This window comes from Triplophysa rosa, linkage group LG14 (genome assembly GCF_024868665.1).
Source record: "Triplophysa rosa linkage group LG14, Trosa_1v2, whole genome shotgun sequence".
In the NCBI taxonomy this organism is placed as follows: domain Eukaryota; kingdom Metazoa; phylum Chordata; class Actinopteri; order Cypriniformes; family Nemacheilidae; genus Triplophysa; species Triplophysa rosa.
In genome coordinates this window covers 19,372,033-19,399,332 of record NC_079903.1, presented here as the reverse complement: position 1 = coordinate 19,399,332, position 27,300 = coordinate 19,372,033, and the positions used below count along the sequence as shown (strand labels likewise).

At 37.7% G+C, this 27,300-nt stretch overlaps 3 protein-coding genes across 3 annotated transcripts; all 3 read right to left on the bottom strand.

The window, feature by feature from the left end:
* Window positions 1–1,806: 1,806 nt before the first annotated feature.
* grik1b (glutamate receptor, ionotropic, kainate 1b) lies at window positions 1,807–20,356 on the bottom strand. Its single transcript, XM_057351244.1, is given in 17 exon segments — window positions 1,807–3,034; window positions 3,106–3,331; window positions 3,997–4,214; window positions 4,471–4,589; window positions 5,031–5,254; window positions 5,564–5,767; window positions 5,840–5,953; window positions 7,276–7,314; window positions 7,419–7,526; window positions 10,403–10,546; window positions 11,271–11,444; window positions 11,803–11,856; window positions 11,945–12,126; window positions 13,092–13,349; window positions 13,469–13,636; window positions 19,420–19,567; window positions 19,569–20,356. Coding segments are annotated over 17 exon segments (2,703 nt in total). The 5' UTR covers window positions 19,602–20,356; the 3' UTR covers window positions 1,807–2,744.
* An 880-nt stretch (window positions 20,357–21,236) lies between these two features.
* Window positions 21,237–23,063, bottom strand: LOC130564487 (claudin-8-like). The gene is made up of 2 exons (XM_057350567.1): window positions 22,956–23,063; window positions 21,237–22,290 (listed from the first exon to the last, which is right to left on the bottom strand). Exon 2 carries the CDS (start codon window positions 22,260–22,262, stop codon window positions 21,237–21,239), a length of 1,026 nt encoding a protein of 341 aa, XP_057206550.1. The 5' UTR covers window positions 22,263–22,290; window positions 22,956–23,063.
* A 1,492-nt stretch (window positions 23,064–24,555) lies between these two features.
* On the bottom strand, window positions 24,556–27,158 carry LOC130564855 (claudin-4-like). The gene has a single exon (XM_057351271.1). The coding sequence runs from the start codon at window positions 26,577–26,579 to the stop codon at window positions 25,734–25,736; it is 846 nt and encodes a 281-aa protein (XP_057207254.1). The 5' UTR covers window positions 26,580–27,158; the 3' UTR covers window positions 24,556–25,733.
* Window positions 27,159–27,300: the final 142 nt, after the last annotated feature.

Genomic DNA, 27,300 nt, shown 5'->3' with positions numbered 1-27,300 from the left:
CTGTGGGGTCAGGGGTAGAAATAGAAAGGCCCTGTGAAGAAACCCAAATAAACGTGATTGTAATGTTGAAGTAATCTGTGTATTGATTGTCCACAATGTATCTAAGCAGAAGAGACATGATCATGATTATTATTCAATATCAGTTATTTTCATTAAAAAAAATTCTTAAATACACTTTTATTATACGCATAATTTGTCATTTTATGTAACTCTGTAAATTTTGTATATCTAATAAAGTTTCCATTTAAAGAATGATTTTTTACTCTTATTTTTACTCTGCAAAATTTACCAATTCAATAAAAAAACAATGATACATATAGATAGGTAAAGATAAATCCATGATAAATGTTGCCATCTTGGCAATTTTTTTTTCTGTCAATTACTTTTTGTGCTCAGTGTTTGCAAACTTCCAATGCAAGTAGTTCATTAAAACGCCTTTTGTTTAGGTATTAGTAGTAATATTTCAGTGTTTACTTTTCAGCCTCAACACATTTTTTGCAACCGTAAGTGCAGCTAAATATATTTTTAAACTGTAGTTCATTGAAAAGTATTTTATATGTGTGAATTACTATGAGTTGTTATGTGTAGTCATGTACTGGCCATGTCATGATTGTCCAAGATGAATTTCCCAGGAATGGGACAATAAAGTATATTCAAATTCAAAATGGCCACCAGACGGCGACAGTATACAAACGACCGACGTCAGCGTGTCTAGTTATTCGTTTATTCATAGCAATAAATCAAAATCTGTCAGAGCTTAACGACACGTGCACACCGTCCGCTGTCTTTTAGATGAACGGAATGAGAATTTGTTTTATTCTCGATGGTTATTCTCTACGCTGTTACTTTCCTGATTCTTGAATAATGTCCGTGACATATCACTGACTTAACATAATAGTGCCATCTAGTGGCTTAATCAATAACTTATTTATACACAATTTATTTTTTATTCACTATTTTAACAAAATATAAATATCTATTTCTTTCGACCTATTTTCAGTTATAAACTAAGAATCGTAAGAAATTTTGAGGTTTGCTTGTTTAATGGATGAACAGACGCAGACTGCATATTGAGCAACGTTTGCAGTAGTTCACCAGCAGATGGCAGCACATTATAACTTGTATATGTATGACTACTATGTTTTCGTAAGAGATGTTCATGGTTTTTCTACAAGGGCAAGGATAAATAATTTATACTTGTATTGGTTTAATAGTTTAATTGAGAATAATTCTTTTTTGTATTCTAGCGCTGTTGCTTAGAATGAATTGCCTGATTGTTTAAAACAAATTCAAGAAGAAGGTCCTTCTAGAAGAGAAGTTAAGAAATGGCTTTTTTAACTATGTTTTTAGAAGTTATTATGTGATATGCTGATGTGTGTTGTTGATTTCACTCCCATTATGAACTGCTCGTCCATTTTTGAATACCGAGGACCACAATGGAAATAAGCCTTTGGCTTTTTTGTGTATTCTATCCTCGACAGTTTTTAAAATGTGTATGAATTGGTCTTTTGGTCTTGATTGTACTTGTTTTTAATTTTTATTGTCAAATAAAAAAAATGAATCATTTAAACGTGTCCAATAAAACTTGTAAAAATTACTTTTTGGTTAAGGACGTTTACACGATAACAAACATAATGCTGATTACAGTACTGTTGCTACATTATATCTCAATTTATAGAGCAACCAAATCATTCTAGGTTTGATTCAAGGGACCACAAACTTCTGCAAATAACTTTTCTCTGAATTGTTTAAGGATTTATTCATAATTTTCTGTACAAATATTGTTGTAGATAGACAAAAGTGTCATGTCACTCAACACGAGCACTGTTCAGAGCAGCAGAGAGCATGCCTGAGAGATAAACAGCTGTGCCCAAGCGCAAGGTCATAGTTCAGTAAATCCTGCGCTGCTGTACGCCACATTAAAAACTCTCCATTTTGATTAAGGACTCGGGGTTAGAGGATTATGGTCCGGTGAAGAAAAATGAAAGCAGTTTTAAGACCAATCCCAGAATTCATCAAAATACGCAAACCTCAGACTGTCATCACAACCACAGTTTGATGCAAACGCTCAGAGACTTCTGCACTGTCCAGCCACTCAGTCCATTGAGAAGATGCTGAATGCACATGAATGCATGATGAAACTACATTACAAACATGTTTTATTGTTAAAAGTTCAGGGTTCAGATAAACATTGAGCTTTAAGACAAATTTTAATAACAGTCTTCAAAAACCAAGAAGTTTAAAACAAAGGCGCAGACAATCGAGAAGAGCTTTGAAAGGTGAAGTGTGTAACTTCAGTCTGTGCTCACTAAACCAGAACAGGAGAACGTTTTTAAACATCCCAAATGATGGCACACAGCACCTTTATGCAAACCCATAGACACGGCATTTAAATTAGATTAGGAGGGACTAAATTCAAGTCTTTAAAACCTACAATCTACATGACAATGATCTAATCTACAGTCATTTATCTACCGCAGTCCAATCCCGTTTCAAACATCGGTCCTTCTTTCTCAAAACATTTCAATGACACAGATATATGTACTCATAGTTCGTTCAGCTCTGAAATAAATATGAAATGAAAAGGTAAAAATGTTGTTAGCAACTTTGTAAAACTGTCGTCCCAGCACAGCGGAGATGATCACATGACATCTCAAGCAATGTTCCTTCAGCGTGTGCCTGAGCTTCGATGCATTGAGGATCAAAAATCCCCTGGTGGGCAAACGAAGGTCTGAGATGTTCCGTCAGTACTTATTGTGCCATTCGCACTGTCCCACGCTCACCTCCTTGATGTCCAGATTCTTCCTGGACTTATAGATAAACTCCCCGATCGCTACAAACACAGACAAGACGAGTCCGGCCGCCAGCACGATGAAGATTCCTCCGATGTTCTCCACACCCAGAGCGCTGGCCTCTTTACTGTCCTCCTCGGGACAACCGTTTCCTCTCCACCACTTCTCCTTCATCATGTGAAGCTTCCCTTCCTCCTGTAACTGCAGGATAGCGATGGTCACCTTGTCTCGGTACGGGGAACCTGAGACAGAACATCCAGCAAAGTGAACAGAAGAAAAAGCGTTCTGTTTATGTGTTAGTTAACTGGCGTACCGATAGGAGTGCCCACGCCGTAGCCCTTTGAGTCGATGAGTCCTCCGATCTGTGTGAGGTTACAGTTTCTCTGACTGATGTATTCAATGCTGGTGGACTCCATCAGTAAAGCGTAGTCAGTGGTCAACACACGCTGGATCCCCTCGCGGTTATTCTTCACCAGAGCCGTGTTCTTACGACTGCTCATGAACGCCCACATCTTCTCATAGGTGGAGATTTTGGATTTCTGGGAAACGATTATAACAAAGGCTTCATTTACACACATGCACTGTAAAAAATGCTGTCTTAAATATATGTACAATCTAATTGGCTTACAAGTCATTTAATCCTTATTAAATTTGTAATTACTGCACTTCTGCTCATCAAAACGATTTCAACTGATTTTTTATTTTAATAGTCAATTGAAATGACTTGTATTTAACTTTTTACAGAGTGATGCACTTTGTTTCACTATGAAAAGACAAAACTGAGGGCCAAAACCTACCCTTACAAAAATAAGTCATTCAAGTTTATTATTCAATATTTGTATTTATTATTAAGATGTGCTAGTAGTATATTTCTAAAACTAAACTAAAAAGACAAGAAAGTGTAAAACATTAAATATTTTAAACAAAAATATTAAATAAAATATTTAAAGTATAAAAATGAATACATAATAAGTACATAGTATTACCAAAAAGTAAAATATTAGTATTCTATTATACTAATATGTAATATTCACATTGATATTAGTATACGTACTACATACCCAAACCTTTGACTTGAACTTTACTTAAAGGTAAAGGTTTTTTATAAGGGTAAACACAAACCCTCAAATGTCTTTTTTGCTTTTAAGTTTTTAAGTAGATAATCTAAAACAGTATATATTTTGGAAGAGGTGTGCTGTTTAACCTTAAAGAAGGTCATGGTTGAGCCGTCCCTCACAGCGCCGTACTCTATCTTGGTCTGTTTGGCCAGATCATCGGCCGAGTCTATAGGCGAGTCCATTCTTTCCACAGTGAGAAACGCTGCCAGGTTAGCTGTATATGATGAGATGATGATGAGAGTGAAGAACCACCAGATGCCTCCAACAATCCTGGTGGATAAAGCCTTGGGCATCAGCTCTGATCCTGTCCATGAGATACATTCAACCAGTACAAGCAGTTAGAAACGAAACATACAACTTCATTTTTGTCTTTTTTTGCATTATGGCTATAGCGTTTTCTTTTTCAGTTATTCTAGTGACAGTAACCTTCAGTATGCTTTTTGTCCTTTGTCTCTCATTTAAACCCACACCTCGCCAATGAAACTCAGAATTAGATATATGACATCTGTCGAATGTAAGGAGAGTGTTTATAAATGTTGATGTGAACCAGAATCACACACCTTGCTGCATCAGGGCTCCAACTCCAAACCAAACGCTGTTTATTAAAGTGAAGTTGTTCTCGACAACATCCGAATCTGGGTTGCAGGGATGAGGGTTGTACCATTCATACGGCGTAAACCTGCAGAAAGACAAACACTGTCACCAATACAATCCCATCCACCGCTTTGGTTTATTAGCACATGTAAGTTCAAATTAAAATGCCTAAAAATAAACCAGTGAGCAAAGGTGACAGGACAGTGGAGGGACTAAAACCATTTTCTTGGAACTAAAGAGCGCCAATAAAATGTGCAGAATAAGAATAGGAAGATGCATTATTGACATTTAACATCACTTTGTCTGTTGTGGGTATATTTGTGCTTTTAAAGTCAAAGTGGATGACTTTGCACTGATGTAAAAAAAGAGCCAAGTATTTCTGAACTAGCGCCATACTGCAGCAAACGCACAAACGCTTGCCAAAACGCTGGGCAGCAAAACCAGAACAAATGACCAGCAATCCTACATGACAATTAAACGAGTTATGGGTGGCTGAATCGAATCCAAAGGTTGAAATGGACGTTACCTGGCAATGACGAAGAGAACGCAGCTGACCCCGAGGCAGGCCAGCAGCACGTACATCCAGATGTCTGGAGACAGAGGGTTCAGGAACGAGAACACACCCGGATTTGTGCCGTTAGGTTTGTGGTAGAGAATGGAGATTCCCAAAGTCATAAACGGCTTGGAGAAGTCAATGACTTTCTCTCTCACGTAAGTGATGGTGAGCGGAGCCACGGCCAAATCTGCCACCTGGAAGAGAAGCCAGTGAGATATTTGATGTAGTTTGGTTCAAAATGAATGAGAATTCAACAGCCAATGAAATCTCTTCATACGTACGGTACGTAGCCAATAGGCTTTAGGTTATATTTAAACATGATTTGTTATTGCTAGAGGTGCAGGAGGTTTTAGACATTGTAGAAAGCATCTGATTGGACACAAATCTGTGTAGTGCAGGATGAGTCATCAGCGTTTTGTGCTCATTTTGCAAGAAGAGAATGACTTTTTTAAGCTTACATAATAAACAAAAAAACGTACTTGATAAAAAATAAGGTGACTTACATGATCTATCAGTTCCCTGACCATGCCATTCCACTCTCCTTTATCGTTCTGAGCTCCGTATTTTCCATCAGACACGAGTTTGACCTCGTAGGAAAAGCCCAGGATGTTGGATAACTCTTTCAGCAGGTCCAGACAGTAGCCTTCAAACCGGTCGTTTCCATACAGAGGCTTATCAGACTTCTTATACATCACGTATGGGTTTTCCTGCATACAAAAATAACTTTGATAAGTTTCTGCAGATTGTTTTATATGCACCGTTCATGCGTTAATTTTTACCAGAATAGTTGTGACGATGAGCGTCCGGTTGGCCATGGAGTCCGTCACATTGGTGTTTTTGTCTTTGTTGCTGTCAGTCAGGTTAAGGCCTGTGATCGAGTTCCACACGCCGATCTAAACAGATATAGAGCCACATGGTTCATACATTTTGATGGTGGCTGATGTAAACGTAAGAATAGTCAAAAATGTAGGTTAAAATTATATTTAAGGCTGAAGTGTGTAACACAATTGTCACTAAATGGAAACTTACACACTTCAACCTTTCGTCTAACAAGGCAAAAGGAAAACTAGACAACAGAAGCTTTAAAGGGATACTTCATCCAAAAATGAAAATTCTGTCATCATTTACTCATCTTCTTGTCATTTCAAACCTGTATGACTTTCTTTCTTCTGCAGAACACAAAAGAAGATATTTTGAAGAATGTTGGTAACCGAACACCCCCGGCACCCACTCACTTCTATTGTATGGACACAAAACCAATGCAAGTCATTGGGTGCCACCGTTGTTTCTTCAAAATATCTTCTTTTGTGTTCTGCAGAAGAAAGAAAGCCATACAGGTTTAAATTGACATGAGGATGAGTGAATGATGAAAGAATTTTCATTTTGGGTGAACCATCCCTTTAAGGGGCAAACTGGGATCAACCACAATATAACAAAGGACTGTTCATTTATAAAGTGCTTCATATTGTTTCTACTGTATATGAGCACCAACATTTCTTTATCATGACATTCTTTAATGTAATTCTAAGAAAGAACAGCCCATGTAAACAGTGACAGCACTTTCTCCTCCGAGATGATTCTGTCAGACTGTCTCCTTACATTCGCTACGCTACATCACATCACTTCTGTCCGATAGCTGCTGTCACAACGGCCGTGTGAAATATACATTAAGAGAGCTATTAATGTACTCATAAACAGATGCTTTATCACACCAGCTCTCTGCATTGATGGCCTCATGACAGAATGATGGGATGTCTCTAAATGCATGCCTCTGAGCATTGGAAAGTCACTTTATGTTAGTTTAAGATCGGATGAACAAAGCTGCCAACTTTGGCAAGAGTAAAAATGAGTGATAAGAGATCATTTCAACCATAATGAATCGATTTCGAAGTTTAAACCATTCTTTTACTCGGAAGGTATGAAAAAACAATAGGTAACTTATATTGGAGTCAACTCAAATAGAGGGGAACCAACAAATAGATACCATGGTATTTTGGTCATGATATAAGGTAATGTTATGTTTTTTAGGTGTGGTAATACCAGTCTTTTTGAACATAGCATCACTATTGTATTCTTTAAAGTACCTTAAAGTGATGTGGATGAAATAATCGTTCCTTATCACGGTATATACTCAAATACCATGGTATAACCATTTGATAGCATTACTGTACCACCACATGTAGGGCAGGTCACGTTTCTGACATTCAATACAAACCTTCTTCCACACTTTGTTAAAGCGACCACCTTCCATAAACTGTTTTAAAGAAAACAAAGCCAAGACTTCACACGTTAAGACGTCACATGATACTAGATCGATGTAACAGTTCACATGAAACCGTGATAGAGTTTTGTTTTTACCTTTTCTATTCCATCCTCTTTCAGACTGATGACATCCAGATCAAAGTCTTTCCTCAGTCCGTCTGTCTTGTTTATGACGATCTGTCCCGTCAGTCCATTCCACTGAGCCTACAGGAGGAAAGAGGACCGATCGATTCTAGATGTCGTATAATAGTTCACTTCTTTCAGTTTCCGGCACAAGTACTTTTGGTTTGATGATTACACTTGAGCCAAAGCAGGCCAACACATAAGACAGGTCACCTGATGCAGGTATGCTTTGCTTTTTAACACAGGGCATGTGTGAAACAGGTTTGGGTGTGTGGTCCTAACACAAGAGTGATGTCATAAAGGGGAGTTTTAACGCCTTACACTGTAAAAACATTCTATAAAAAACTGAAACTTTCTGGCAGCTGGGGCGACAGAAATATACTGAAAAATAGCATTTTTTCTTGTAAGATCACATGTTTTTCTTTTAAATTAGCAGTCTTTTTCTGTAATTTGATGTTTTTTTACCTTATTTCAAAAATAGACTAATCCTGTAAAAAACACAGAAAATTTTACACAGCTGGGGTGCCAGAAATATAGCATAAAATAACCGGGGGTTTTTTCTCCATAAAATCAAATTTTCATGTTTTTTCTTGTAAATTTGCTGTATTTTCTGTAATTTTGGACTATTTAAAAACGTGCAAAATCTGTAAAAAACAGTACAATTCTGTAAAATTACGTTTTTTTACAGTGTTGCAGGACTATTGCCCTGATGGTAGGACTGCGGATAAATTTGGGCTCGCTCTGGCCAACATTGAAAAACTGGACATTTAACAATGGACACTAATGCAAATTGTCTCAAATGAGATTTGACTTGCTTCAGAAACTAAAAGATTGCAAAGACATTCTGTAAAGAATTTTAACAAGAGAAATGTCTTTAAAATGAAATATATTTGTCTGAATATACAGTACACATAAAAGTGCAGAACAGTCTCTCTACCTCTTCACAAAATAATTAAACCATTTAATCCCTCTAAGTAGTTTTAATGTTGTTGGCGATGCGTGAACACAACCTGCTGAACACACAAATGAAATCATTTTTCTCTGCTTTGTAAAATCCGTCTAAAATACCCATTTACCCAGTGACAAAAAGATTTTGGAGTGAGCTCAAGGGTAATACATCACACACAGTGCCATCTCAGGATCACCAGAAGTGCCCAACGCAATAGATCAGCTCTACATAGAGGTGTTACTGTAGTAAATGAACTCTAGCAACCTCACATGGAGAGAAAATGTGAGCTCAAACGTGACCACAAGCCAAATGAAAAAGCTCATCTGTGCAAATAATTCACACATTTCCTCTGACCACACTATATCACAATGGGAGACTGAATACTGTGATGTACAAATCCAATGGATTATGTCTTAATTTGCTGTTTTAAGAATTAAAGGGTCTGGATAGCATTCCTTCATGATCATCACATTCAGAGGTCTTACAGAAATCTTCAAGATTTGTTCTATTCATTACTAGTCTAAATCTGAGCTGATCCGTCCCGTCAATCATCACATTGTGCTTTAGATAGCATCACATGTACAGTGAGTTTCAATTACAGAAAAAAGACATCCAGCAGAGCTTAGTGTGGATTGCTCTGAAAGTTCAACTGTTACACACATTCTCATTAAGAAACACAGTTGGAGGTTTAGTTAATGTCTATCTATATCTGCACAAAGCCACGTGTTAACTAACCAGAGAGTATATAGAGAGCAGCACTTTGACAAAGATGTGGTGCTATATACTGTGTAATGTAATCATTTTTAAAAGATGATGAAGTAGAAAATGTAAAGATGTATCTAAGACCCTCGATATGCATATTGGTGCTATCACAACAGGCTTGTAAGATGGTTTTACTCCCCAGTAATCTTTTTTTTCCAGTTTTTCTGAATCTATATTTATAGGTTGATCAAATGATAATTTTTGTTTCATTCTGTGAACAACTAACAATATTTCTACCAAATTTCAGATAAAATTATTGTTTCTATTTGCAGATAATGAAAACTGGAGAAACAGGTGAAAAGAACAGAAAAGATGCTCTGTATTTTTTCAGACCTCAAATACTTCACAGAAAACAAGTTCAGATTCACTTTTAAGCAATACAACAGTCATACGTCTACATGCATTTAGGAAAAGTTAAAATTATATATTTGTATGTAATAACCTTGCATTTTATCACAGTTGTCATGTGTCTTGTCATGCTGTCAGTCTTTCACATTGCTTTTGGATGACTTTGTCACTCCTGAGGTTTGATTTAGTTGAAATTCAACAGACACTGGACGGGAATGACTACAATACATCTAGAAATCTTCTAGACAAATCTTAACAAGCAAACTCATTGAAGTAATATTACTGTAAACTTATATAAACATTGAACTTTTGAATTTTTTCTCTTACTCCACTGGCGTTTTTTTCTTGTTTTAAGCATACATCGAAAGAAAAACAAGACTAAACATCACAAGATATTTTGTTTCTCAAGTAAATCTATCTTGATTTAAGAATTCAGACATTTAGACATTGGTACTGGGAAACATAACACTATCAGGAATTCATTTTTTCCAGTGTGCTTCAATCTTAACTTTTCTCATCATCACACCACATATCCATTACTGACGCTTGAAACTAAATGAATCCAAGATGAATATTTGCTCAGGCTTTATTTTCAGGCATGTTGCCATGGCGAGGGGAATCAATAAGTGAAGATGCTCTAATGAGTCTCTGAGTGAAGATCTCAGACGAAGTCATTAAAGATCTCATCCAACACGCTGACTCGACAACTTTCTGCAAAATACAACTCTAAAACAAGTACGCTGAATGATCTCACTGAGACAATGTCCATAAGGTCAATTACTCCTGCAGCTTTTTATAACTTTATTTATAACAGACTCAAAATATCACACGTGCAGGACAATTTACAAAACACTGACCAATCACAAATTCATTTGGAGTTTGCATTCGATGTTTTTACCTCTTTGAACATGCTGATGAAGCGTGAGCCGAAGCGCCAGGGTTTGTGTCTGTGGCATTGAAGAGAACTCACTGTGACCTGAGACGCTCGCTGAGACGCGGCAGCAACCATATATACAGCATCATACATCAACGCGGCTTCTGTCTGTACAGACACACACACACACACAGAGAAAATATATCAGAAGTGTGACTTAAACTAAACATTTAAGGGGCAGTTTCCCGGACAGGGATTAATTTAAACCAGGACTAGGCCTTAGTTAAATCAGGATATTTAAGTCATTTTTAAAAACATAATTTACAAAAAAACGTTAATGGTGTACGTCTTGAGACAAAACAATCACACTTTGTTTTGCAAGTTGTTTTTGATCAAGAAACTTCTAACATTTAAGTAAGTCTGGGACTAAGTTTAAACCCTGTCCGGGAAACCGCCCCTGTAATCCCTTTATCTCTTTCACTGCACAGTAAGACAACAAAGATACAATATCACAGCTAATGCAATGAAAATGTACAGTACTAACAAAAATGTTGTTTTTTTTGGTCACACTTTATTTTAAGGTCTAATTCTTGCTATTAACAAAATATTAACTATTAATAGTTAGTATGATAGTTGGTCATGCAGAATATCTGCTTTATATGTGCTAATAAACAGCTGATATTCTAATAATATGCATGCTAATAAGCAACTTGTTAATAGTGAGAATTGGTCCCTATACTAAAGTGTTACCATTCAATGGAACCATTCAATGTTTTTTTAAGTCGAATAAATAAGTAAATAATTATTTAGCATGTGCTATTCAAAGTTTTGAAGAGTTATAAACGGACTCATATTATGTGTCAAATGATCAGATACGCAGAAGATCACTGACTGTCATCATTCCGTCCAGCAGTCCGGTCTCAGGTTTGGGCGGAGCCTGCAGTCGCTCCATGGACCATTTCTCCACCACTGATGCCACCTGAGGACGGTCGATGTTCAACAGACGGAAACCCGTCATGTTCACCCCGCTGTACCGGTACGGCTCCAGGTCCAACGCAAACAGGTCCTGAAATGAAGCGTAAAAACTGCGTTTATTTTTAAAATGTGAAAAATATTTATTGACAATAAGGTGAGGAAAAACTCACTCTCACTCTGGTTTGTTTTGTGATTCTGCTAGATTTGCTGTTTTTGGCTCTCGTTTTTTATATTGCACATGTTTGTCTGCTGTTCCAGAAAATCTTAAAGGCACAGCGGCAAAATAAGCTAACTAAATTCAAAATTCATAGAAAATTTGTGAAATGATTCTTCAAGGACTCACTACATTACATTGAGAGACATGCATTATGCAAAAACGTGCCAAAATTCCTCTCAAAACAGTACAAGAAACCAAAGAGAAACACATTGCAACCGTGCCGGAGACTCACCAGAGTAGTGAAGAAGAAATGATAATATTCTGTCATCATGCCCATAGACAACAGCTACAGCAGATAAAGAGAGACATCAGTGTTTCTTCACGGACATACATCATCAAATGTGCACATATAACATGTTTGCAGAACACGAGACCTGCTTGAGGACGTCAGCCGCGGTTTGATACGAGCAGTCAAAGATCACACAAAACTCTTTTCCCTTCTTCATCTCTTTCAGCAGCGGCCGAGCATCTTTACTGCCGGTCGGTAACTGACGGATTTTAATCTTAATACTGTATCGTGACGGAGCCTTGATCAGCTCTTGAAGACGAATCAACCCTTAAAATACAGAATATAAAAACATATGACTTCTGTTAATATCTACAATATTCATCTTTATTATCATTATTTTCAAAGCATTTGTTAGCTGCTTTTCAAAGAAGACAATGGGTTTAGCATTTAAATGAAACCATTCGCCTTATTTAGCGAATTTCCAATAACAGTTCAAGCTCAATTTAAGCCTTCAAGATTAAATAACTTAAAATTCATCCAGAAGATTAACTGTGAACTGATCTGCTTAATAATAATAATAATTGTATTAATAATAAAGTAGCAGACTGTTATAATAATGGCAAACAGATCATCCCAGATATGATCTCAGGGCAAATACACACTCGCCTTCCACAAAATTACCAAACGCAGAACAGTTTTCAAAAAGTCCATAATTTATGAGATCCTAACAACCTTCAAACATCGACTAGATGGATAATGCACAAATGATAATAAAAGCATATGCGATTTGTCGAGTCTATTTAATGATATAAGAATGTACAAGATCGTTCCTGTTCCCATGTAAACATTGTATATCATTTTAAACATCTGTACATCTTGAATAAATGACATTTTTCCTGGTTAATGTGTTTAGAAAACATTCTTTCTAAATAAATACTGAAGAAAACCTTTATCACATATTCAATTTCTTTTATCTTAATACATTCTCCCAGACAGCAACAAGATTAAACTGAAAGTCAATGGAAATTTTTGTTGAAGTTTTGAAATATTTAAATATTCATATCAAAGTCTGATCAAAGAGATCATCATTTCCAAATGACAACCAAATGATTTGAGATACTGTATCTACAGTACATGACTATCAATCTTACTATATACTCATTTGTGTCTACTTGTGTTTTGAAAGCAACACATTTAAAACACATATAAAACACAACTGACAAATCCACAGGTTCTGAACTATTAAAGATCAACCTTTGAGAGATATCTTTGAGACCATATTTTTGGCCCACCTGTTGCATCTTCATAAACCACAGTCAGGGCTTTCCACTTGTAAAACTGGACGATGTCGAGCACGGCCCGGCTGATGGAGGCGTAATCTGGGTACAGGTTGATGTAGAAGCTGTCTTTGTTGTCCACAGACGGGTGTTTCCATCGAGTCTGGATGTGAGGAACCTCCAGAGCGTTACAGATGGACTGAACGGCACTGACTGAGGAACTGTGAGAGGGTCCGAACACTGCGGCCACACCCAGAGCCAGCTGATCACACGCTTCACACACACCACACAATGACATCATCAGTAACATTCCTTTAACAAAATAATATGCATTTAAGAATACATATTCAAGTTATGTGAGCATGCAAGGTATATGATATTGAGAAAAAGACCTCGTCTGGAGGCCTCAAAGCTGTCAAACAGGTTGATTCTCTGGATGTCGTAGGTCAGCGTGGTGTTGGGCATTAAAGTTCTGTTCCTGTTTATGTTGGTAACAGCAAATTTGAAGGCAAGTTCCTCGACGCTGATTGGTTCATTTTCAAGAGTCTCAAAAATGCCTCCTGGATGGAAAGGGAAAATAATTTTCATGAAGTCATAAATAAATGATACATTAATAAATAAAAATTGATTTATATATAAAGTGTTACAAATAAAAAACAATAAAAATAAAGTTACATTTCTTTGCCGATTAGAGAAAAAATTTAATTTGTACTGAATGATTTGATACTGAATTAAATGTATATTTGTAATAATAGCACTGTAAAAATCTATAATTTTACAGACTTTTACTGTTTAACTTTACAGTATTTTCACATATTTTTGAAACGCGGTAAACAAATTTTCAAAACATAAATAGACTGCAAATTAAAGTTGGGTATGTAAAATAACAGGAAAAACATGTATTTTTATTTGACAAAAAAGGTTATTTTACGTTTTATTTTTTACATTTCAATTTTTTCCGGCACCCCAGCTTGGAATATTACCGTTTTTTTTACATTGTGGCTGGTGAGGTCGATGCTCTTCGTCATACAGTTGTTATTCATACACACTGTTATGTTTTTCATCTAATCTAAATAAATATTTCAGGTGCATGAAACAGTATAGATTTTCCATTTAAATCATGATCTAATCTTTAAATAATCCAGATGATAACCACACACAGACACAAAACAAACAAATAGATCAAATCTACCATTACACAAGGTTAACAGTTATTAAAACAATTAAAGCCGTTTCAGTGTATGTGAAATCATTCAAAGTAGTTCTCATCTTTGGTTCCCCTTTATTCCTTTTGAACAGATGACTTCACGTCGCATTTGTTGTTTCAGCTCAACTGTTTATAAATGACAAATCAGAAACAATCAGCCCTCAGGTGCCAGCCATTGATTGTGAACGCTGCCAAAACAATTTCAACAGGATTTTCTGTGAAACTGTAATTGATGTTGTAAGAGATGAGAGTTATACTGTAAGTATAAATCCCCCATGGGTTGTGATTGCCGGTGACCTTTTTCTTCCACCGGTGTTGTGGCACCTTCAATTCTCACACAGAGATCTCTGAGTGGGCGACAAATTCGCTCAATCTCAGCTCTTTAAACACCAGGAGTAATTACGGCTCACGGCTCACAGCCAGCGTCTGATTCCTGAGTCTGCTCCAAAGAAATATTTCAGTAAAAACACTGTTTTTTTTTACTCTGAGGCTAAAGTAATGATATTTTGCTGTGGCTGTACAAGCAGATCCACATACAGGCTATATATAAAAGATATAAAAATAAAATACGTGGAAAAGCTTTTACCGTTGAAATAATTCCCAAGGAAGCACTCAACAGTGAAATACACTTCACCACTCTCTACAGCTGCATCATCACTGTCTGATTTGTTTTTTCTGTATAAAACGGCACGACTATTTATTTAACCTTTGAGGGGTGTTTGGGTCTATAGGACACACAATTAATGTTCACTTAAAATATGCAATTTATTGTTTTTTTCAACCTCAGACATTTGTAATATATTTCAAGATAAACATGTTATTTATGCATATTATATACTGCAGATTTTTTTGTTTTATAGCAATTTTTTTCCAAAAAAAGAAATTGTAATAGGATTTAACGGAGGTAATGAATATGTTGCTTGGATAAAGTGAACATCTGTGTAGTATTTACATACATTTTATGGCCGTATTGATTTCAAAAGAAGAATACAAGGCCTAAAAATTCATTTTTTTGTGAAGGCAGGCATATAACGTTCTACAGTACATATAAAAATATATAAATACTGTATCATTTTTTACATGCCCAAAATTGGCAAAGAATCGAACTTTCAGAATATTACAATTTATTTCTAACAATATTTAATTAGCTCATGACATACCTACCTGGGGTCTCGTTTATAAAACTGTGCCTAGGATCCTTACTAAAAGTGTACGTTCGCCCGAAAGCCAAAAAAATTCTGATTTATAAAACTGTGCGTATGCACACCTGTAAGCAATATTCGCTTTATAAATCATAGATCACCTGCAAGTGTGCGTACGTGAATCAGCCTTCTTGAAGAGGTTTTGGGCATCAGAGTAATTAAAATGACGTAATGCAAAACTTGCGATTGCTGTAATCAAAGTAAACGTGCTCTCAATGGGAAAGGCCAAAGATAATATATTAAAGGCGGGGTAACCGATTTCCGAATTACGCTTTAGACAACTGAGTCGGTCCGAGTACCAAAACAACCTTGTAGCCAATCAGCAGTAAGGTGCACAGTGCACAGGACGGACATTAGTCGAGCCGAGCGCTGACGAAAGCGAAAGATGGGGGTAGGGGTGTGTCTGTTTTGGTGATTTGAACATCAACAACGGCTCAGAGAAATCAGACACCCCGCCTTTAACAAGGTGTGTCACTGCCATTGCTTCTCATGTTGCAGGCAGTCTCGCTTCACCGCCCGACCACCACTCGCTATTAGATATTGGGGATGCGTTTATCTATCTCAGCATACAGACAAACACGGACAGAGACAGTTCACAGTGTAATTAATCGCACGGAAAAAAATTTACACAAACCGGAAAACCGCAATTCACTTACACGTAGTAGGCTATTGAACCATGGAGGTCGTACCGATTGACTATTGGTGGCATCCCTGGTGTACGTATTACACAATATTGCAACAGCGTATGCAATTGATGAGAATGGGTTGTGTGTACACATACACACACACAGTCAAACAAACAAAAATACACAGAAAATATGAGCAAACACACACATACCCTCAAAAACAACCCTATTCACCTATCCAGAATTCTTTACACTTCATTTTCAAATATCAATGCTCTGAGTTGCTCTTTGAGCAGAACAGAATCGTAATTCGTTTTTTATTTCTTTAAATGTCGTTTCAGTTTCCAGTTTAAACAAGAACAATTTCTCTTCCTGTCAAACATGATGTGGTCCTGATCTGCTTGTTGCCGGGTTACAGGGCACCTGGATTTTACAGTCACTTATCACAAACATCTTGACATCACCAGGGTCCACAGGGTCTTTACATTAAATAAACTTGTTCAGATGGCTTGATGCTGGTTTGCTGGATGACACCATTTACAAAAGAATCTCAAGCATAACCTATGAGTTGACGCCTGCCTTTTATATTTAACAAGCAAATTCGAACAAAACACCTGTTTACTATAAAATCAGCCCTCGTAACAGAAGCCAAGAAAGACTTACATACAGAACAAACCAACACAGTCTAATAAACTCCCTCTCTTATAATAATGAAAAGGAATCTTTGTTCACCTCCGTTCACCTCATCGACATTTATCTTGTGCCAACATTAATCCACTTCTGGAAAGAGACTTTCTGCACTCCTTTCAGATTAACAAAAAGCGTTTAAATTGCAAATCCACGGGTAAATTACATTACCGACCTCAAAGCAATCCCTTCCCACAAACCACTGTGTGTAAACCTTTGTGATTTGTTAAACCTGCTGAGAATCTCACAGGGTGTGAAATGTTTTCAACAGAACATCATCCTGAATCCATCCAAAAGCCTTTTTATTAAGAATTTATATGAGATATTTATTGTTTATCATTTGTTGACCCACTGATTTCTAAGACAAAACACCTCATCATATTGTCTTAATTTGGTTAATATATTACTAATATGGACAAAGACAAAAATTTTTTTTTTTACAATTTATGTGATGACTATGCATGATATAGCCTATATAAGCCTAAACGTACTCACCAGATCATATAAATGAATCTGGTGATTAATATCAGCTCTGCTTTATTGCCTTAAAACGGTTTAAAGTTTGTTTAAACGGGGTGTGATATACACACTGATGCATTTCCTATTGAAACAGGAAGTTATTTCATGACATTACAAAAGTCTCATCCCTTTCATTAAAAATATCCAACAGCTTTTAGTTGACATCGCACGCTGGCTAGACCACACTGTACAGCTTATATTAGGGACATAAACAAAGACGGTTTCCAGATGTCTTTTTGCCTTTTTAACCATTTGAGTTAGTTGTATTTATAATTTAAATAATAATTCTAATAATTCTCATCCTAGAACACATTTTATACACACCCCTCAAGATTTGGGTAAATTTGGTCAGAAAAGGACAAAAGAAATTTCTGGTAGGATGAGATGAAACGGGGTCGATGTTTTAGAGAATTCAATAGCTTATTTCTCATTGACAGACAGGCTTGGTAAATACAGACTCCTCGGGTAAATAAATAAGCATTTTTTCCATAATCATGAGAGCTTTTGTCTTATTTTTTTTTAATCAACAGTGATTAAAAGCTGTGGCTGTGTGACTCAGATGAGACATGAACCTCATTGCAATTTGAGAGACCAGCTACAAGACTTAAGAACAAAGATGCAGTTGTTTACTCTCTTCATTCAACATCTCACTATCACAGTCACGTGTGTGTGTGTGTGTGTGAGAGAGAGAGAGAGAGACTGACTGTGTTCTGATCTGATCTGATGATTTCTTACACATGCACTCTCTGATAAAGAAATGTAAGAAAACTGTATGAAGAAATAATATAGAAATAATACTATTTTAAATACTATTTTTCATGTTCCTTGGCAACACTGGGTCATATAATATTTTATTCTGATGTGTAAATGCTTGTTATTAAAAGCACACATTAACATATCTATGGCAGACAGACTATTGTGAAATAACAGCGATCTAATGATAAACATCACAGAGTTGTGAAGTTTGTTTAACTTTCCAACTGTAGTCAGAAAACAGCTATTTCTACATTTTAAATCTCTGGCCACAGAACTAACCTAAGCTTAATATTATCAGATTCTGCATTTTACGATGGAGAAAGTATTGTATTGTAGTTACCGGTGACCATCATGGTCTTTGTCAGGTTCTGGTGGGTGCCCAGGTGTCAGTGCCCACTGTGTGGGTCTCTGAGCAGAAAGCAGATTAGTCCTGCTTGTTTAACATGCTTAAGAGGGAAGATTTGTCAGTATTACCCAGCTGCTGCAGGGGGAAGGGTACAGATCTGACTTGAACCCAGAGAAAAGTGAAGCTACTAATTGAAACGTGTACCATATAGAGCAGATTAAAAGTGTGCGGAGAAAGATTAGATTCGACCTCTGATCTGCACAAATAATGAGGAAAAGATTAAATACACAAAGGGCATTATTACAGTGCTCTATATGAACATTATTAACTGCCTGTGGTGAATAACATTCTAACAACAGTAGTTAAATAACATCCCTGAACTATATTCAGGTTTAGACCCACAGTATTCATGAATACCAATTAAATTAATTTCTAATCAGCCTGATGTTTAATTTAATAGATATTATATTCAAAATCTACAACATAAATCATAATACATTGTTAAAAATAAGATAAACACAATAAATTACTATAATTTCATTAAGATACCTTTTAACACCCAAATTCAAATTATCGTTGTAGTTTTGTGACTTAATCCTGAAAAAAGTAACAGAGCTCAATATTAATGGCATTACTGCTCAGAAAAAAGGTTTCATAACTGGAACATATTAGAATTCTCAGGGTTGGTGGTCAATAAATGCAACAACATATCTGAAGAAATCAGTGAATTAAAATATGCATTTTTACCCCATCACATTTTATCCACTACATAACCTCAGCACATCAAACCCAACACTTCTTTTCTGAACCATTTTTTGCCATTTTAGCCAACTGGTTCCATAGTGGAGACATGATTACCTCTATTGCAAATATTTATGTGTGACACATGGCCACTGACACGTTTACAAGAGACAAATACACTCTTTTATAGAAATATCCGTCAGGCACATCGCAACATAGACATTAACCAACAAATCTTAGTAAATAAGTTCACACTCACCAATTCTCAAGACCTGCTGCGCGCTCAGACTCAACTCTGTGATGAAACACAGCAGTACAAAGCAAACAGCTCTCTTCTTCGCCATGATACACATGCAGGAGGAACATTTAACATCCATATGCTTCTTCTTTTCATTTGCCCAAACTGCATCCGTACAGGAATAATTTCCATCCGAGCAGCATCTTTCCACTCACTCGTACCGGCGGGAATCAAAAATCCTTATTCGCGCACCCATTCATGTATCCATGCACTAATTGGTCAATGCTTTCCAAAAAAGTCCAAATGAAAATGCATCCCTTCCCGGGTGATTTCATGACATGATGGTGCTGATGGGAGCCGGACGCGCAAGAAAGAGCCCGGAGCGCACCGAGAGCGCACGTTCCTTCATCAGTGCGCGCTCTCAATTGAGGACACAGTCGAGTCTCTGATCCGCAAACATGGATCCGTTGTAAAGATTAACTTCAAATCTGCCAGCAGCCGACCTCAACAACGTCTTTGGTTTTTGGTTCACCGAGGAAATGATTTAATCTTGTGCCGGAGCTTTGATGGAAGCGCGCATCTAATCTGCCGAGGGCTGCGAGCAGATTAAACGCCCGGTTATCTGTAACCACTCACAAAAAAACTGCAAGACACCTTATTCCACTACAGTTTTACCACTTCAAAAATACAAACTTTATTGTTTAAAAAAAAGAAAAAAGTAAGAAAAAAGTAAGAAATCGATCTACTAAAATATCTGAAATTATTTTTTGCTCCAAAAGACATGTTTGGTACAAAACGCTCTTTACGTGGTAAACAAATACATAAAAAATACGTTTTTCAGTTACTAGTTATAACTGAACTATAGTTAATAACCTCGTTGTCATGTCCTCCGATAGAAATCTGTCCATTGAGCGCTTGGTTGGTGTTTCAATATTTCAGATCTGGTTTAAGAGGTGACTGTATCCTTTAGGTCTTTGTGACAGTGGGTTTATAAAGCATTAGAGGGATTACAGAGACAAGATCTGGATCACAGATCATTAAGAGAGGTAGGATACAGTTCAGCCTCGGTAAACAAAGACAGATAATACATGGCGCAGCTTAATGGAATAAAAGCACTTTTAGACTAGATGTGTTAAAAGTGTTAAAACACCATAAACAGAGTTTTGAGTGTTCTTAATCTCTCAAATGTAACAAAGAGGACAAATTTATGTAACATGTTTGTAATAGAAGTTATACTATAAATCTAAATAACATGTAGATGTGATGGAATGGAATGCTCAGTAAGGACCCCTGCTGGTTCATCATCAGTAAATATTTAATGCGTTTTCTCAAGAGTAAACAGCAAGTTGAAATTGGCTAAACAGCAAAGACTTACAAAAAGCAAGAACGAATACAATAAAGAACAAACTTGTATAAAAAGTGCATAAAGAAACAAAACAATGTTATTACTGCATATTACAATATAGCTCCAAAAAGAGAAAGCATGGGATATTCAAATCTCTCAACATTTTCATTCTCTCAAGGCCAAACTCACATCTGTTTATGTAGAACAGAGAATATCACATCACAGTTTAACTGCCACCGAAGCAAACATCATCCCGCAGGATAAAACCGGTCTGATGTGCCATATGCTGATTCACTGTTTGCTTCCCGCATGCCTCAATGTGAAATGAAGGTTGTTGTTGGCATAACAAACATAAACAACTTTCTGTGTTTCACCACTGAGTTCATCATTTTAAATGTGAATTACATACACAGTTTTATAATAATATAATAATAGTTTTACATACACTTTATTTTGTTTTTTTCTCTCCAAACAGTTTGTTGAGTCATGCACATTATATACGCAGTCCAGATCCACTGTCTGAGCTGTGAGACTGTACTCTGGAATAGTTGTACCCTATGAAAAGTTGTTTCTGTGGGACAATCTGTAACGCTGAGCCGGAGGTGCAGGAACTGTATGGATTACTGACGTTGCTTCCCGTGAAATGTGTAGAAAGCCGATCGGGGTACTGGGCAGTTTGGTGTAAATATTGCATTACGTTTGTGTTCTGAGGTGGTAACGTGTTCTGGTGGTACACTAAAGGCCCTGTAGTCATTGGCCGCCCGCCGTAAGATAAATGTTGATCAAAAGGGGGTGTGATGGTGAAGCTGCGCACGGACGGATAAATAGAGAAGCTGTTGTTCTGGAGCAAAGGCTGGTCTCTTACAGAGCTATTTATGAGAGGGGGAGAATGGTTAAAACTGTGTTTATTGCTTGAATAACCAGGCTGATATACGTAAAACAAGTCAGAATGCGGGCCAACGCGACGACACAGAAATATAACCCCAGACGCCAAGAGGAAAGCGCTGGTGACCCAGCCGATATAAAGCGCCTCCCCGAGTTCCCTACGCTGGGCGTTGATGAGCAAAGGGTTGTAAAAGTCTCTAATGATGGTGTGAGCCGTCCAAGAGACTGGAATGATAACGCAAAAAGAAGCCAAGATCTGCATCGCCCCCACGGCCATCACAATGATGCTTTTGACCCGCGGTTGATCTCTGAGACAGGAGGTGCAACGGAGACCCACGAGGGACACCAGCAGGCCCAGTCCGGAGAGCGCCAGAGCGCAGCAGGTCAACCCGCGGGCGGCCTGCAGGTCTGGTGGGAGGAAGAGCAGAGAGTCGTAAACTTTACACTGCATGTGAATGTTGGCTTGCCTGAAGCAGGTCATCCATAAGCCCTCCCAGCGGACCTCCATGACGATGATGTTCTCTCCGATGAAAGCCGTCACCTTCCACATGGGGAGAGCTGTGACGGCGGCCGTGCCGATCAGACCGATGATGCCCAGACACAGAGCGATCAATTCACACTTGCCCTGAACCATCGTTCACCTCGGCCTGGACACCTGTCGGCTGTTATGGATGTAGAAAGCAAACTTTAGTTTGAAGTTGGCTTCAAAGGGAGCACTATTCTTCATTTTCAAATTGGTTTTAAGGAAAAATTTCGAATGGTTTCCATTATGAATGAACCAAACCATCACAAAATTATTTTATGTAGTGTGTCTTGGGTCTTATTTCAGCAGGAGTTAATGATGTTTTATTGATTCTCATCCTCCCAATACACTGTAAATAAATCAACTTCAAAACTTCAGTTAAAAAGCTGCCTTAAATTAAGCTTTACGAGTCAAAACTTAAATTTTATTGGACTTCAAAACATTTTACATTGCCTTTTACATCCATTAGAATTTACAGTGATAGTTCTGTGGTTTCTTTATCAGGAGAAAATCAATTTTAGTAGTCAGTTGACACAGAAAAATAATAAAATCATAATAAATTTATATGAAATAAATATTTGTGCACCTTTACAATAATGCACCTCTATACCTCAGTCTTGCTTTCAGCAAATAATACAAAAAATCTAAGCGTGACATACAAATTGCAATATTTGCATTTAAATAGATATGGCATCTAGTGTATAATTGCGCCTTCTGTTCAATTTCATCACAGTCTAGCTATTTTTTAAACATAATCCGCCTGGTGTAAAAAATTACAAATGTTTAGAAACCAGCCCTACTAACCGTGTGCTCTGAACAAATGTCAGTCCTGTTGGGCAGAAATAATCTATAGCATTCAAATACTCATAGAGAGACAGACATCCAAACATCAATTTCCAAATGCATCCAAACTGTAGTAAGAAGAATGTGTGTCTAAAGCTTGAGAAAGTCTAAGGAACTTACTCTCTGTGTTATGGAAAAGTGACAGCGCTGTCTTCTGATTGGTCCAGAAAGATGAGAGTGTAGAAATGATGATGGTGTGTTTACTATCCTGTGGTCATGCACAACAAGGTATTTTTCTATATCTCACACACACACATGTATGTTTCTATACATACTATGGACTAGACACAATGACTTTTATACTGTACAAAAGTATAAACCTAACCCTCACCCATAAACCCAAGTAATTCAAAAACCTTTCCGCATGTTTACCTTTTTAATATAAACATCATTTAGTTTGATCACTGGCTGGTCCCATCAGTATGGGTGGTTAAGACTTTTACCATCATTGTCTATCAGAATCTCAGATAGCCCAGGTACGTCTGCTAAAGATCTGGAGATCTGAAAACCATCTGATAAATGTCTTATAAAAAGCAATTTAAATCTAAATCATAAACATCTTACAGACATCCTATAGATGTCTATGACATTAAACAGGAAACATCTCAGGGACGTATTGCAGATGAGCGAACAATTTCTCAAATTCAAATTTAATATGTAATTTGTTTTGTTTGATCGCTGTCCCCACAATAAGTGAGACAATTTAATATACTTTCATTGACTAAACATCCAACGTATCAGGCTAACCCTAAACCTCACAAAGATTTGTGCACCGCATGCTTTTTTATTTAAACAATAAAAACACAATTTTGCCTTTTTATCTATTGAGGACTAGTAAAATGTTGCCTGTCATGATATTTTACTATGTTAGTGATGTTTGACCCTCACCAATAAAGCTAAACCTGTATCGCGCAAGCAAACTACATCTATCAATAATGACACAAAAGTATTTGTACTCTAGAAATATACTAAACAAAACATAACTACTGTCACTATACATAATTATAAAACAAGCCCAAATATGTTTATAATAAGTGGACATTGCAACACGTATGACCTTGACACACTTATATACTGTATATGTATATATATATAACACTTTAACACAAGAGGGAGCAACAGTGTCACTTTGGGTTCAGGTGAAACGTTTTCATTTGAAGTACACAAACACTGTCTGGTGACTTGCTGGCTTTACCTATTTCATTTACCTATTATGTTTTATTCAAAACATCAGATCAAGTCCATCTAAAGAGCTTAAGTGTGTATACAGCAGGTCACTTCTCTGGTCACGACCCACATGTTTTTCATTGGCACCCCTGATCTCAAACTATGAGAAAATGAGCTCTTAATCAAAACGTATAGCGAGCTTCCATCTCAACTTCTTTCTGAAGAACTGAAATGGATCCAGACCACCGATCTGGAACACTCTACATACATAGGCAGCAAGTCGCAACACACACAAGTGCTTTTCAGATGAAGTGCACAGGAGAATCAACATCACAACTGATTTCAGTTTGACAGTTTTGCGTTTGACATTAAAACAATGTATTTCTTAGACTGAATATTATTTATTTTTACTTTCAGTATTGAAGAAATAATTGTTTAACAAACAAAATATTGCAATTGATTATTTCATCAATCCACAGCAAATCACACTAAAATTGTGTTTGCTGCATAAGAAAAACATAGATTTGACTAATTGTTTCTCATTTGGTTCCATAGTAAAACAGGTCTGACTGTAATGTATCCAAAGTTATGCAGTTCCCATTTCACCGAAGCTGCTCGTCCAGTTTTCATGCGTGTGGGTGTATTTTTGTGTCGGCTTCTCTTCTGTTTTCCCAACAGGATTAAGTTGAGTTGTGTTGCGTTTCCTGGTTCTGTTGTGCAGTACTAACATAACAAACCCTGGGTGTGTCCATACAGAGACACTCAAGACAATAGCGGTCTTACATTTCACACAGTCATTCTGTCTATCCGAAGCCGCGGGGCATAAAGATGCCAACACGGTGAGCTCAACTAAACTCACCAAATCCAGCAAATAAAAGATTTCAACACACCAGCACCTGTAACGTTTCCGCAAAACATCTGCTCTAAAGAAATACACTGCAAAAAAAAACAGGCATGTGTTAATATGAAGGGATAATCTGTATTGATTCACTTGTACTTTGAGTTTTCAAGAAATGAATGGCCAATGTTCTGACAGAAAATTAGTACACTTTTTTAACAGTGTAGATGAATAGATTTCACTTGAAGATGATTACTGAAGTAGAACCGTACTCTTTAAAACGAGTAAAAATGGAATATCAAATAGGTTTATTGACTCATATCACTATATTCAGTTTGTATTCTTCTCAGAAATATAAACACGTTCATGCCTAGTTTCCATTTTAGTCAGCTTTCAAATAATACAAAATGTCCCAAGCCTGAGGTATGAATCATATAAACCAATGAAAATCTATGGGTAAACGCCATTATTTACAGTCACAGTTCTCCAAATAACATCTTTAAAAAGCAAAAAATACAAAGAGCATTAAATTCTGTCAAAATATCTCTCAGAAACGTGAAATTAAAATAGAGTGCAATCTACACTAAGATTTTTATATCAGAAGAAATGTTATTTTGGGGCTTTCATTAACAAAACCCCCTTGTTTACAAGTCCAGAGTCGTTTCGTTTCAATTTAACACACACGACACACATGTCCAAACACAAATGCAAATACACAAGCGTTCATAATGTCCTCAGAGGTACGCGACAGCGCTGCGGGCGGATGGATGTCTGGAGGGCTGCATGAACGACTGCTGTCTGGATGTCTGTATGAACGACTGCTGTCTGGACGGCTGTATGAACGACTGCTGTCTGGACGTTTCATAAGACGGTTGCTGAATAAATGATGGTGGACCAGATGGATGGCTGTACACAGACCGTGGCTGAGGGTGAAAGGTCACAGGCTGAGGCTGATAGGCCACGTAGGGGGCGGCGTGTCTGTTGTACGAGTACCTCTGATCAGGGCCCTTGTCTGAAGATACGGTACAACAGGTGAATATGCATCCACCGACGAATAGGAAGGCGGATGACACCCAACCGATATAAAGAGCCTCTCCGAGCTCCCTTCGCTGGGCGTCGATGAGCAAAGGGTTATAGAAGTCCTGAATGATCACATGACCCGTCCAGGAGACGGGAACGATGCAGCACAGGGAGCCCATGAGAATCATGCATCCCGCCACGAGGAGGACCATACGCTTGGCTCTGTCGTTGCCTTGGATGCACGCCGTGCACTTCATGCCGGCGATGGAGATCACTAAACCCAGACCGGTCAGAGCCACGGAGCAGCACATGAGCCCTCGAGCGGCCTGGAGGTCAGGGGGCAGCGCCAGCAGCGAGTCGTACACTTTACACTGCATACGGATGTCCGCCTGCCTAAAGCAGTTCATCCACAAGCCCTCGTACCTGGTCTCCATCACGATGATGTTCTCGCCGATGAAAGCCGTCACGCGCCACATGGGCATTCCGGTGCTGGCCGCCGCCCCGATGAGCCCTATGAGGGACACGCACATCGCCACGATCTCCAGAGCGCCGTTAGACATGACTCCTGCTCTCCGAATGTCAGCGAGCTGCGGATGAGAAGGTCAGAGAGCTTTCCAGCGCAAGCGACGCCCAGCACGGTTTTGCATCCCACTGGAAATGGAGCTGATAGGTGTTCACCTGTTCCCAGCCTCCACCCTCCGGTGCAGAGGGAGGGAGGGTGGGAGAGAACAGTGGTTACTATGAAATCGAATCCCTTGTGAGTGTTTGTTTGTGGTTTTTTGTGGCTCCGGGGAGGAGGAGGAGGAGCGTGTCAACGGTGGTGCTGTTTGCTCAACAGGTTCCAGTTTCTCGTAGGGATCCTGTTAAGTAAGGAAACACATCTGAAGAGGGTTACTGATCAGCCTGATGCATGCAAAACATACGGTCACACGCGCCGACACTCCACCGCGGTCAATGTTTAACACGGCCGCTGTCGTGCCTCATTAAATCGCTGTTTGAAATGTTCAGAGAAGCTTTTGGAAGTCAGCTGATGCCTTTATGTTGATGGTGTACTTTTAACCTTAAGATAGTCTGAATGGTTTAAACATGGTGTTTGTAAGATCAACATGCGTTTAAAAAACAATGTGTGCAGAAACAAGCATCTTCCTTGTTATTGCCCTGCACTGTTTGTGTTATGAAACACACTAATCATTTGTGTTAATAAAGCATGCACTATTACGTATTAAAGCGTTAAGACTTAAATTTTTGGACATAACTTAGAAAAAAAACTGTTGAAGGAGG